Raw genomic sequence first — 14369 nt, forward strand, 5'->3', positions numbered from 1 at the left:
GCTTGTTCGGCTATTGCCTTAAAATTTATATAATTATTAGTAATAACATTATTGAAAGCTGGGAAAATTGAGAGAAAATTATCCATAGTCTGATCATATATTAATCTCTAAATCTCATCTTATATCCAGTTATAAAATGTGTATAAGTAAATAGCACTAATAAATACTTTTATCATAAGAAAATGAGAGAAATTCCCATAGTCTGGATTACTTCTATCTTTATTCTAAAGCAAAAATACAGGAAAGTTTCATTTCCAATCAACTGCTTGTACATGTTAAGTATATTATATAAAATACTACAACTAAACCTTGAAATATAAATTTCTAATAATATCATCAATGAAACTAAAAAAGTACCTGGGTGGAAAGACTGTGTTTACTAAGACCACTTTCTTTTCGATTCCTTCTTGATCCTGTTAACTTGGAAAGACCAAAGCCGCTGCTGACACGGGATAATTTGGACTGTGTGGTGGGCACTAAAGCTTCTCCTCGACTTATGCATTTCTTTTCATGGGCTATGAAAAATTAAATTAGATTATTTTATAATTTCTCCATGTATTTATGAATCTTCCTTTTAAAACTTTCATATGTGGTTATAAACTACAACGCTGTAGTTAACAAAAGCAGCACATATTACAGATGCAGACATTACATTTAGATATCACAAATTTATTTATTGGTAATCTTGTTTAAGGATGATTGCTTGCAAATTACTGTATTACCTGAACTTATAGTTGGTTGAAACTTCATAGCTCTATAATAACATGCACATGTAACTATGAGTTTCTATATTAATAATTCATAATCACCTAATTAAAATCTTTGGTGTTGGGTATACTTCGCAACTCAGAAATGTTGTGGATTTTTAAAAGGTTATATAGCTTATACTCTGTGGATTATATAATGGTACCACAGAATCTACGGTAAAAAGCTATAATTTAATACATCAATATTACTGCAACAAAATGTATGAATATTCCCATACCAAGTAGGACAAAGAAAGATAAGTTAGGTTCTGCTATAAAGTCAGTTTTGGTACCAAATTAATGAAAAAAACAGAGCTTTTTGAATTTCTAAATTACAGTTAAGGGATTGTTGACCTGTAGCCAAGACAGTGACCATACTAGAGCTGCTAGCAATGTATTACATTCTGAATGCAAAAATGCCTAATGTATAACATACCTCAGATATAAAAAAAAAACTCAAAGAAAAGTAAGATCTCAATATAATCATTCTAGAATGGTTGTTATATTGATTTTCATTTCTACTGACTTTATAGTATCCTTTTGGGAATGCTGTAATCACATATTTAAAGTATACTCATATATGACAACCAAATGTAAATCTCCTGGTCATAATATCTCTATAGGCCTTACCCAAATGATTCTGCCAGCACTTCAGGGCAGCTTCTTCAATGAGTGGCCTTGCTGTAGCTATGTCCACGTGGCCCCTTTCATTCACAGGCAGAGTTACTTTGAAAAGCTCCTCTAAGACTTGTTTCTTACTATGTATCAGTTCAGTCCAAACTCTGTTGACAGCTTTTATGAGAAGCTGACGCCCTAGTAAACAAACAAACAAACAAGCAAGCTAATGATCAAAACAAGGCATAAAGTTAGTTTTTATTTTTCTTCATGTTTACACGTAGGAATTTTGACTATAATATTTAATTGTTTAAAAAAAAAAAAAGCTCATGTTGTATCTAGCCCAGTGAAAAGGTTAGACAACTCAAACTGTGGCTGCCTATTTAGAAAACATTAAAAATATCTTTATATTCATACAAAAGAACTACATTTTTATTTATAAAATTGGAAATTATATATATGTAATTATCTAACTTTTTCTAGATTAAAAACTTATCCCCCATTTAAAAGTAATTTTTAGATCTGAATGTTTAAGGTGAGTTCAAAACTAAGTTAGTATTCTTGAATATTTTGCACAAGAAAAGAAATATTTTGAGAAGATTTTTACTATGAAATTCATTCTTACTTTGGATTCCTTGTTTGTAAGCCTGACACCTCCTCCAGACCAGTCAGCCCTCAGCAATCACCTGAGGGCCTGTGATAATAAGCTCCGCTAGTCCCTCACCCCAGGGTTTCTGATTCAGTAGGTCAGAGTAGGGCAACAGAATCTGCTTTTCTACCAAGTTCCCAAATGATATTGATGTTGCTATTGTGAGGACCTTGCTATGAGAACCAATGCCAGTTCCTCAGGGGGTGAAAATAATAACCACATCCTTGGTGTTTAGGATTCAAAACATTTTGGTGAAAGAACAGAGAATAAATTCATGTTTAAATGAAGGAATGAAATTAAAACGAGTGCTGGGCTTCCTGACAATGAAACCATATGTAAAACTATTGCACAGTATTTCTGGGGAGAAAAACACTACCAGAGTGATTTCTCTTTATCACTAAACATGTGGAAGTAAGAAATCAATCCATACAAAGACTTCAATATGCAATGCTTACAGGATCAGTGGGAAAACCAGATTGAAAAAAGAGCTTGCAGTGAGCCGAGGTCTAGATCGCACCACTGCACTCCAGCCTGGGCTACAGAGCGAGACTCTGTCTCAAAAAAAAAAAAAAAAAAAGAGAGAGGGGCCGGGGGGCACAGTGGGCTCACAGCTGTAATCCCAGCACTTTGGAAGGTCGAGGCTGGTGGATCACTTGAGGTCAGGAGGTTGAGACCAGTCTGGCCAACATGGTGAAACCCTGTCTCTACTAAAAATACAAAAACAATTAGCCAGGCATGGTGATGCTCGCCTGCAGTCCCAGCAACTCAGGAGGCTGAGACATGAGAATCACTTGAACCCGAAAGGTAAAGGTTGTAGTGAGCTGAAATTGTGCCACTGCACTCCAGCCTGGGCGACTGAGCAAGATTTAAAAAAAAAAAAAAAAAAAAAAGAGAGAGAGAGTATAAAGAAGAATAAAAAATAGCACTACTGATAACCTGTCTCAAGCAATATTTGCCTACTCTGATGTGATATGCCTAGCATTACCATTGGGCAGTTCTCTTTATAGTTAATTCCAAGGTAGTATTTATACTTAAGCAAATGTAAATATTAATACCACCACCAAATCTCACAGTGTTACTAAGAAACAATGAGCTTAGCAACATTACTGGTTCATGTTTTACTCTTACTGGCATGAGGGGACTCTTTGTCTATGTATAGGTTGCTCTACTGGGAGAGTTGCTATCAATGCTGGCAGTTTCTGAAGCCAATTTGTTGGTTATGTCTTAAAAACTGGAGATAAAACAACCACAAAAATTTAAAAACATCCCAAGTTGAGGCAATTACCTTCACTAATATCTTGGCTGTAACTACCATCTGGTTCAATGTCAGAGGGGATCATAATGTGCCATGTGGTCATGCGGGCTTCTGCTTCCAGTCCAAATCCATCCACGTTGCTGAAAAATTCCAGTCAGTTTAAACTTTATGAAGGAAATGATTAGCTGAAGACTACAGTAACTAAGAATTACTCCACTTCCATTACCAGCAGACACTGAATGTCTACTCAGCAGATGCACAGAATAGAGCTCTAGTTTGCCAGGAAGATGCCATTTTTAAGAGGTGATCAAATAAATCCACTTGACTAAATGTAATTAGACTAATCGATAGCATCAAGATTATTACCTTAATATTTAATATGCCTTTTGATTATTGTGAATATTTTAACCTAACAATTACAAAATGTTCATTCAACTAACATTTTTCTAATATGCCTGTGTCCTCTCTCCAGTCTTATATCTCACTACTCTGCTCCTGTAGTGAAACAGTTGCAGTTCCCCTGAGGTGCCACTCTTTCTTCCCTCTGGGCATTCATACAGACTGTTCTTTCTTCCAGTAGCAGTTGCCTCCATTCTCTTGTCCTCCCCAACCAGGTCTCAAGCTGCAGCTCAGCAGATATTTCTTTCAGGTTAGGGGCCCCTCTTATGTGCCTCCAAAGCACTGGGTTGTTCCCAGCAGATCACTCAATACAGCTGACTGGTCTTGCTTAGCTGTTTCCCCTCAAGAAGGCTGCCACAGGGTCTATCTTACTTACATTTTGTACCACCCCCTACTTCAAGGCTTGTCCCCGGGAGACTCTAATGAAATATCTGTCAAAGCAATCAACTGGAAAATACTAATTTTACTCATTTAACACATAACACTGCATTGAGCTTTACTTTTTACTTCTCTTAGACTTCAATGGTAGATAATTTTGTTTGCTTTAAAAGCAAACTACCTTACATAAGTGACATATGGTGATAATGGAAAATTTTACAGGTGTAGAAAACTAAGTTAAAGGAAAAAAGATACCCATTATTTCACTGCAAAAATGCAACACTTGCCCTTTACCTTTTTGCATAAAGGTCTAAATAAAACAGAATAAGGGTAAAAGAAACGTTACTATCAAAAAAATGAAGAATTTTGTTGGAATAACATCAAAGCCAAATTTAACATGGCAAACTGAACCTAAAGGATTTACCTTCCAGCATGTAGATTGATCAAGCAGTGGGCCAGACAGCTAATGAATTCTTGGTCATGGTTCCCAGGTCCCAGGATCAAGTTTCTGTTTACAGTGAGGACCCTGAGTGAATCAAGCAGAGCTACTTGCTGAGGAACAGTTTTGTGTGCCCGTGAGAACTGGTACAAGATGGTCCTATTGAGGCAGTGATACACTGCATCCAGTGACAATCCCTGTGATCTTCTCTTTGACTAAAGACATGAAAGATATGTTTTTAGTGCAATAAACAAAAGTAAAACACCTGTTAATCATTCACACATGAACTTTTATTAGGTCTATTATATACCAGATGCCATGCTAAGTATAAAGGTGCTAAGTTAAAAGATACAAAGCTCTTGCTATTATGGATTTCAGAACCCATGAGTCACATCAATACCACTTAATGAATGATATGATGGCTACATAAAAAAAAGAGCTCCCAGGGAGGGGAGCCACTAACTTCTGTGGGCAGAGCAGTCTCCCTGAGAACATGAGGATGTGACATCTAGGGGGAGTCTCCTCACAAATATATTTTGTTAGGTAGGATAAATGATCACTATTCAAAAGTACTGAAAAAAATTAAGATGTTACTAAAATCATTTTTTTTGACATTCTAATTTCATCCCCTCGTTTGAGAATTTTTCTCTTTGGCTTAAATACAAATATATCCCTTTAAAAAGACTTAAGTGACATGAGAGCCTGTGCATCTGTGTACCATATGCTAATAAAACATGTAATAATTATTTCCTACTTTCTACATTAAGTATCAAATAAGATTAATCAATTGTGCCAAACCAGGCCAAACCCTTAATTAAAAGTACTGTGAACATGCACAAAAAATAACAACTTCAAGAGAATATAGACTACAAGGAACTTTGTAAAGATTTAACTGATAAGAGAATATTCTTTTAATATCTACTCTTCATGCTGTGTAAACCTTTACACATGGATGCAGTATGCAGTACAAACCTACCAAACTGTATTAAGGTATTTAAATCTATCCGGGTAGCAAAGAATAACACCTAGGCAACTTTACAAGGGACACATTGGCACCAGGCAATTGGTAATAGGGGAGGGGTTCAAAGTCTGCATGTCTATTCAGTTTTTTTTTTTTTTGAGACGGAGTCTCGCTCTGTCACCCAGGCTGGAGTGCAGTACTGTGATCTCGGCTCACTGCAACCTTCGCCTCCTAGGTTCAAGTGATTCTCCTGCCTCTGTTTCCCAAGTAGCTGGAATTACAGGCACACACCAACATGCCTGGCAAATTTTTGTATTTTTGGTAGAGACAGGGTCTCACCATGTTGGCCAGGCTGGTCTCTGACTCCTGACCTCAAGTGATCCGCCCGCCTTGGCCTTCGAAAGTGCTGATACTACGGGTGTGAGCCACTGCACCTGGCCTGTCTCCATTCACTTTTAATAAGCTTAGCTTTTTATTAAATGTTAACATTCATTATCTTATCAGTTACACTTCATTTCAACAATTTTGACACCATAGGCAAAGTTTTCAATAGGAACATGTACTCTACAACTGATAGTAACAATGGATTACCTGTGCAATTAGTTGAATTATAAAATCTATAAGAAGTTTAGATTCTTTGTTGAACATGCCTTGCCAAAGCTTGTCCACCACACGCTGTGTGAAATAAAACACATTGTTCACCAATACCTGGTAGCTTCCTCCACTGGTAATAGGCAGAGATGCGTCTTCCCCTAAATTCCAGTAGGAAAAAAATGTCTAAGAAAATTGATAGCTACCAACACAAGACCAGATCCTCAAAAAAATAAGGCTAAGGAAAAATAAGTGTATCTACAACATGTAGAAATATGACTACTAGCTTTTATGTACTACTTGAAGAAAATGACGTTCAATGGTCAGAAATCAGGATAAATAATTTCAGCAGGATAAAGTGTTATGGATTGAAACTACCTGTGGAGTCTCCTATTGCCTAAAGAGAGTCTGTGATAAACAAGCAGTTCCTCAACATAAACTGTCAGTCACAGGTGTTCTCCATTTGAGAGAAAACGGGCCAGTTTATTAGCTCTTAATTGATTTTGTGTAAGTAATGAAGGGTAAAACTGTAAAACAAAACTGTTTTAGAGTATAGCTCTAATAGCAGTGAAGTAACACAGACAGGAAAGAGCTTCAGGAAAATTGTGAAAAATAAAATATAATCAATGTTGAGGGGTGTGTTTAGCCCCTCCATCATTACCATTGGCTCTCTCTCTTTCTAAAGCTATCTGAGTGTTTTCAGTGTGTTTGCATATACATATTGCTTTCAGATTAATCCTCCTAGCTCCTCCTCCTAACCAGAATGCTTCCTCTAAGCCAGGGGTCCCCAACTCCCAGGCCATGGACCGGACCACCCAGCAGGTATGAGGCGGGTGTGCAAGCATTACCACTGGAGCTCCTTCTGCCAGATCAGCCACGGCATTAGATTCTCATTGGAGGGCAAGCCCTATTATAAACCGTGCATGCAAGGGATCCAGGGTTGCACAATCCTTCTGATAATCAAATGATAAATGTAATACTTGAATCATCACAAAACCATAATCCTCTCCCCTTGGTCTGTGGAAAAACTGTCTTCCATGAAACTGGTCCCCATTGCCAAAAAGTTTGGGGACCACTGCTTTAAGCCTTTCCTCCATAGAAATTCTGGAGGTTTGATTTTTATTATTCTCACCTAATGGTAATAATAATTTTTATTATTCTCACCTAATGTCACAGAATTTGATTTTTATTATTCTCACTTAATGCTAAATTGCCCCATTAATCAAAATTATTTGTGTTGTGTCTTTGTGTAGTATGACTGCTCTAAACTGATAAGAATAAGTACAAAAGTGTGACTTGACTTTGAGAGTGCATAGTTGCATTTTAAGACAATACTAAAGATTTCCTGGCAAATTTACTTCCGGAAAAAAATTGTACTTTAATAGCACAGAGGTTATATGATTAGTATTATTGCTAGAAACTCAAAAGTAGCATATATAGTATACTAACCCATTATGTTTCCTTCTCTTATAATTCTACTTTGTTTTATACACAAATGTTGGCTTCACTGTAAATGTATTAAGTTTTATATTTTTATTGTAGTTAGATATAGACACACAGAAAAAACACATTTCAATGTGTTTTGACTCTATGTCCTGGAAGCCATACTAAAAAGATAACATACATATACCTATGTCCCAACAATTCCACTCATAGGTATACAGTCAATAGATATGTGTAAGTATTATACACATATGTGGTCCATATGAACATGAATGTTTATAGCAGCTGTTAAAATTATCTTAAGATGAAAACTTTCATTTGTCTGTCAAGAGTAAAATGATAAATTGATATAATCACATGATGAAATACTATATATTAATGAAAACAATGGACTCCTGCTACATGCAACAAGATAAATCTCACAAATATAATGTTGAGTATGAGAGGCCAGACAAAAAAGGAAAGAAAAAAGCTGATATTAAAAAGTAGTTTTACTTGAGGCTTAGAGAGGAAAGTGATTATAGGTATTTTTATAAAATAAAAACACAGAATTACCTAATAACACATCAGCTGCAAGCAAATGGTCCATCACACTATCCAAAATGTAAGTTTGAAATTCTTTTTGCTGAGTTCTTGTAGACCTTTCAGGGGAAGCCTAATCAAGAAAATTTAGGATTAGAAACAGAACCAACAACAACAAAAATACGAGCTCAACCATATTTACATTACCTAATGTATTAAAAAGATTAAAAAATCCTACTGACAAATTTTTTAAAATGCCATGAGAGATGGTATACACGCTTACGGACTTTCACATATTTTCTAACTATAGAATTAAAAATAATTTAAAGTAAAGGTGAAACGTCATCTTCTTTTGAATCAAGTTCTTAAAACATAGTATTCTAAACATTACATTTATTATATGGTTACAGTTTATATTATATAACATATAATACATAAACAATATATATAGTATTGTTATATAAAAACTGTTATAACAGTTTATAACAATATAAACTTTAGCAATATAATAAATATTTGACTGTTATCGCACCTCACTTCCAAAAGAGATATGGCAGTTTATAATGAAATACAGATAAAATAAATAACAAATGAATTATAAAGCCATTAAAATAAAAAAACCTCCAAGAATCTAGTAATCACGAGGGCATGTCAATAGGGAGGGGAAATATATTTGCAACAAAAAAAAATTACGCACAAATTTCTGAGCTTCATAGGTGTCAAGAAAACAATGGTTTATAAAGCTTTCTATTGTCTATACAAAGAAACACATAGTGTCACAAGTGCCTACAGTCCTAGCTACTAGGGAGGCTGGGGTGGGAGGACTGCTTGAGTTTGAGTCAAGCCTGTGCAATATAGCAAGACCCTTTTATGAAAAAAAGTAAGAAGGAAAGAAAAACACAATAGATGGTCAGCAAAGACATATGTTTTCCTAAAATTGTTCTGAGAGGAATGTTCTCTGTGGGTTTTTGTGAGGACAGTGAACAACCCTATATAGGTGGTATCTTTGCTAAGTTTTACAATGTACAAAGATGATTCTGAAAATTATCTTATGTTAAAGTGTCGAGCACAAAGTTAAACTGTAGTCTACTGACAACAATTCTACCGGTAATTAGGGTACGACAATCCCGGTGCATAACTTTCCAGTATCTGATCTGGTGAGCAGCAAGGAACTGGGAACAGTGGGATGAGACGTAGGAAAGAGCCTTTTGTCACCCTCAAATGACAGTAGTTTCAGCCAGGTTTTTGATAGGAGTTGGATATTAAACAACTCAATAAATGTCATAACGTCCTTTCTTAAAAAGAGATCTGTATGTTTTAGATTCAGGCACAGTATTGAGTTTTTGCAAGTGAAATAGAAGAACCTACTTATTCTTGAACAGGGAGATCCGGGACTATATTTATGACCATGTTACAAAGGTGGGCTTTTAGAATGCTGTTCTATTTTCCCTTCTATTCTGATTTTCAAGGTGGTCCTGTTAAATGTTTTAAGAAAGTAGCTAGAATAAAAGTTCTATATTGAGAACAAGAACACTAACCTAAGTTCTCAAAAGCCAACCGCTAAACCAAAATTGTAAGGAAAATTGCTCCTTCTTCTGCATAAGACTACTTATTTTGTTTTAAAATGACAAAATATGGGTCTAGTAAGAATTAAAAGAATACCAGTACTTAGGAGTTTGGTTTGTCATTAAACTAATTTGGGAAAAAGTGAAGAACATCTCATGTTGTTTTTAATCTTGATAAATTTTCCTGTGTAGTTAACAGATTAATACAATAGCGAGCAGGAGACTTGTGACCAAGGCCTGTCTAGTCCTTTCAAGCTGATACTACATTGAGTGTCTTATCCCTATAAACTGAAGAGGATGTGGGGACTTTTAAGTGATTAACAGCAGACTGACAGTTACAGGAGGTTTTCCTTATAATTATATCAGAGACCATTTTATCCAATAGCTTGAGTCATCATAATTTGGTAAGCAATAAAGCTTTCCAGTCACAGAAGGCCATAAACATTTTGAAAAAAATGGTAATCTGGCTGGGCATGGAGGCTCATGCCTATAATCCCAGTACTTTGGGAGGCTAAGGTGGGTGGATCACTTGAGCCTATGAGTTTAAGATCAGCCTGGGGAACATGGCAAAACCCTGTCTCTACCAACAAAACAAAACAAAAAGTCTGGCACGGTGGTGTGTGCCGGTAGTCACAGCTACTTGGGAGGCTGAGATGGGAGGATTGATTGAGCTCAGCAGGTCAAGGATGCAGTGAGCCAGGACTGTGCCACTGTATTCCAGACTATGCAACAGAGCAAGACCCTGTCTCAAAAAAAGAAAGCTACTCTTTCAGGTTCATAATCAACTCAAGGTGGTTAATGAGATAAGTAGTAATGAGTAGGGCTTACCAGATCTTAACTAGAAAAAGTTTTGAAGTCTGTAAAACAAAGGGACTATTAAACATACAGAAGTGCTTGGTGAATGTAATTTATTTTTATTAAAATAATATTCTTTCTTATTCCAGAAGGATTTAAGACTGGCTTACTCATCAACAGGCATTTAATTTTCTGATTTGTCTCAATAAAACTGTTACACGCATGATGAGGACCCAGAATTTACACTTGTGACTGGTCCTGGTAGCCTTGTTTGATGTTCTTGCTGAGATGTATAGCAGTCTAACTTTTCAAGGACTTAACATTTTATGAAAGCATGCATTGTTGTCTCTGAGATGTTCTTTTTCTTTTTAAACAATTCACTGGACTACTGTTTTGTGCCAGACACAGGGCTTATATAGGGCTTATATATATACTTTATCTCATATAGTCAGGAAAATACCCTTGAAATAGATACTAATGATTTTAGAAATAAGTTAACTGAGGCTTCAAGAGAGTAAGTCACTTGGTCAAGTCACGTCTAGGATTCAAATCTCAGTTTCTGTGAAGCCAAAGCCCATGGCTTCACCAGTTACATCATACTCTCCCCACTCTACTAAAATCTCCTCATGAAAGTTAAAAGCACAAGAGCAAACCTGCAGAGTGTGGGCTACAATCTCTTCATCACTCTTTTAGATAAGACTGGTTGGCCCACCAGACAACCAGAATGAAGGCAGCCAGTCAACATATCCATCTTTAAACAATCAGAATCCTTTTCGAGGTCGTGGGGATACTACCCAGAATCTTTGTGTCCCACACACAGGCCAGACAGCCTGTACACGTCTGCTGCCCAGGGGTAAACAGCACAGTCACTATGGAAGGCAAGCCTTTGGAATTCTGTCCTGTTTCTGTAATGGGCTGGACGGCTTTAAAGATAGGATTTTGAGTCTCCTGATTCTGACTGTAGTCTGCCTGTTGACTGATTTTTCCTCTCTGAGTTATTCTGTGGTGCTCTCTTTGCCCACTTGGCCATTGTTTTTTGCTTGTATCCCTGTAGTTCCTCAGGGTGGGTTTCACTCTGATGTATGACAATGGGGAGCTCTTGCAGAAGACGGTTGGAATAGAGTACAGTGAACTTCTCAGACCACAGCCAGGTGCTTATGGTGTCAGAGAAGTGTTGGCCGTATCCCCTCCCAAATCTCATCTTGAATTGTAGCTCCCATAATCCCCACAAGTCATGGGAGGGACAGAGGAAGGTAATTAAATCATGGGGGTGGTTACTCTCATGCTGTTCTTGTGATACTGAGTGAGTTCTCATGAGACTTGATGGTTTTATAAGGGGGTATACCCCCACTTCACTCTGCACTTCTCCTTGCTGCCACAATGTGAAGATGGACGTGTTCGCTTCCCCTTCTGCCATGATTGTAAGTTTCCTGAGGCCTCCCCAGCCATGATGAATTATGAGTCAATTAAACCTCTTTCCTTTAAAAATTACCCAGTCTCGGGTATATCTTTATTAGCAGTGTGAAGTTGGACTAACACACACTGCAAGTCAGCACCCTCTCGGTTTCATTATCTTTACCTCCAGATATACACAAATCTGTTTGAGCTGTTCACATGCACTTTCTTCCCATTGCCACAGTATTTATTTGCAGCAAATAAGAAGTCTGGTGGTGACAGCAGAGGTTACTGATAAACAGGAGCTAGGAAAAGAGTCTCTAGGCACCCCTATAGAAGATGACACAGGCCACTTAGTCAATTTTTTGAGTATGTTTAAGTGTCGGGCACTGTGTTATGAGTATTAAATCTTATTTAGTTTTCACAATAATTCTCCGAGAGAGGTTCCACTTTTATGTCATTTTACAGATACGTAAATTGTATAGATGTGAAGATAAATGAACTTGGTCAAGGTCACACAGGTATATCCAGCACACATGTAATTCCTCAAAATACTTTTTGCTGGGTGATGTACATATATTTAACCCTCACAGTAATCTTGTAAGAGGGATGGTAAATAATATCATTCTCTAGAGAATGAATTTAGCTTAGGAAGATGAACATGCTTATACAATAAACAACAGGGCCAGAATTTAAACCCAGGCACTTCTTACTCTCAAACTTATGCTCTAGCTTTCTGCCACACCACACCACTTCCCTTGTATTTGGCCTCAGTCACACTAAAGCCAGTCTATATGAATGGGAATCTCCTATTTGCATGCTAATGAATTTTACTGCTAATGAAGATAATTTTACATGTTCTTTTGTAGATATAATCAAGTAAGTAGATACTTTAAAAATGAAATTCTAACACTCATAAGACTGAACATGCTCTGGTTCACGTTTACTGGACTCAGATGTTCAAGCCCCTTCCTTCACAAAGGTAAATGGTAAATATATAAGATAATTCTCTCTTTCTCTCTTTTTTTTTTTTTTTTTTGCACATAAAAGTCTGTGGATAAGGAGATTATTTCCTAGTCTTTTTTTTTTTTTTTTTTTTGAGACAGGGTCTCACTCTGACACCTAGGCTAGAATGCACTGGAATGCAGTAGTGTAATCATGGCTCACTGCAAATTTGAACTCCTGGGCTCAAGTGATCCTTCCACCTTAGCCTCCAGTAGGTAGGATACAGGCACGCACCACAACACTGGCTATGGCTAATTTTTTTGTAAAGATGGGATTTCACCTGTTGCCCAGGTTGGTCTCGAACTCTTGGCCTTAAGAAATCCTCCTGCTTTGACCTCCAAAAGAAAGGGTTGGGATTACAGGCATGAGCCACCATGCTCAACCTAATTTTCTTCTTGAATCTCTTCATGGATAAAGACTTCATAATCATTATTTTCAAAATCATAGGTTTATAATTAATTGTTACACCATTGGAAGACGTAGAATGTTAATATTTCATTAATATAAATTTTTTTTGTATATGTATTCTGCATATGTATATTAAAGATCCTCAAAATATTTAAAAGCAAATTTCTATGTTTTTTATTAGATAGTATCCTATCTTCCTGTTTGGGAATTTCCAGGGATGAATAGTTAAATGATTCAAAAATACAGTAAGCCTTACTTAATGTCATTGGCAGGTTCCTGGCAACTGCAACTTTAAGCGAAACAATGTACAGCAGGTCTTCAAATAACATTGTTTCCTTCAACATAGTTTTATTATAAGGTTGATGAGGAAAAAAATTTAGTTTTGTTACACATCATTTTGCTTAAAGCTGCAGCTACCAAGAACCTATCAATGACATTAAGCGAGGACTTACTGTACTGACAGAATACACCAAGTCTCTGTGCTAACTGTTGTGAGAGATGAAGGAATACATGAAAGTTGGTCTCTAAGCAGTTTATAATCTATCTGGAAACTTCAATCCTGACACCCCCTGCTTTTCCCTGAACTATAATTCTACTCCCTTGTATAACGAAGCACTATTCTACTATAGGGCAAATTCATGCCCACAACGAAGAGAACCTTACTTCAAGGTTCATACATGTTATTATATATCAAATTTTTCCTACTAAAAAAATATAGAAAACAAAAATAAAGGGCAATTATACAATTTATATATGGTTAATTAATTAGCTATTCAGGCTCCAGAAGCTTGAAAATGCTATCACTGGATATTTCCAGTCATTCCATATCTTTCATTCCTTTTTTGATCAGTTATGCTTTCTTGCACACTTCTCTTCTGGCCTTTATCCTATTATTTTCTGATAAACTATTTCACTTTTTCACAAAATGCTTCACATTTTTACCATACACAGTGAGGTACTGGTCATCTCTCTTCTTAAAGCTTTTTAAAGTTTCCAAAGGGGAGAAGTTCCATTGGGCCTGCTTTTTAATTCTACCACATGCATTAGTGAGGAAACCAATTATTCTCCTGCCATTATTAAACATTGTCATCCTGGTTAAATGCTTAGCATAACTGGTACCCTAATTACATTAGTGATTTTTAAAAAATTGACCAAATTGAGATATTTTCACATGAGTAAGATAAACATGTGGTTTTCAGGTTG

General features: G+C 36.4%; 1 protein-coding gene across 2 annotated transcripts in view; it reads right to left on the reverse strand.

Moving 5' to 3' along the window:
* Positions 1–14369, reverse strand: part of WDFY3 (WD repeat and FYVE domain containing 3) — a 273196-nt gene that overhangs the window by 65166 nt on the left and 193661 nt on the right. For both annotated transcript variants that reach the window (XM_011941788.1, XM_011941789.1), the window contains 6 exons: positions 8032–8131; positions 6034–6194; positions 4467–4696; positions 3296–3405; positions 1377–1559; positions 358–515 (listed from right to left, as the gene is read on the reverse strand). In XM_011941788.1, the coding sequence (XP_011797178.1) occupies positions 358–515; positions 1377–1559; positions 3296–3405; positions 4467–4696; positions 6034–6194; positions 8032–8131 (942 nt within the window). The remainder of the gene's footprint in view (positions 1–357; positions 516–1376; positions 1560–3295; positions 3406–4466; positions 4697–6033; positions 6195–8031; positions 8132–14369) is intronic.

This window comes from Colobus angolensis, unplaced genomic scaffold (assembly GCF_000951035.1).
Source record: "Colobus angolensis palliatus isolate OR3802 unplaced genomic scaffold, Cang.pa_1.0 Scaffold200, whole genome shotgun sequence".
In the NCBI taxonomy this organism is placed as follows: domain Eukaryota; kingdom Metazoa; phylum Chordata; class Mammalia; order Primates; family Cercopithecidae; genus Colobus; species Colobus angolensis.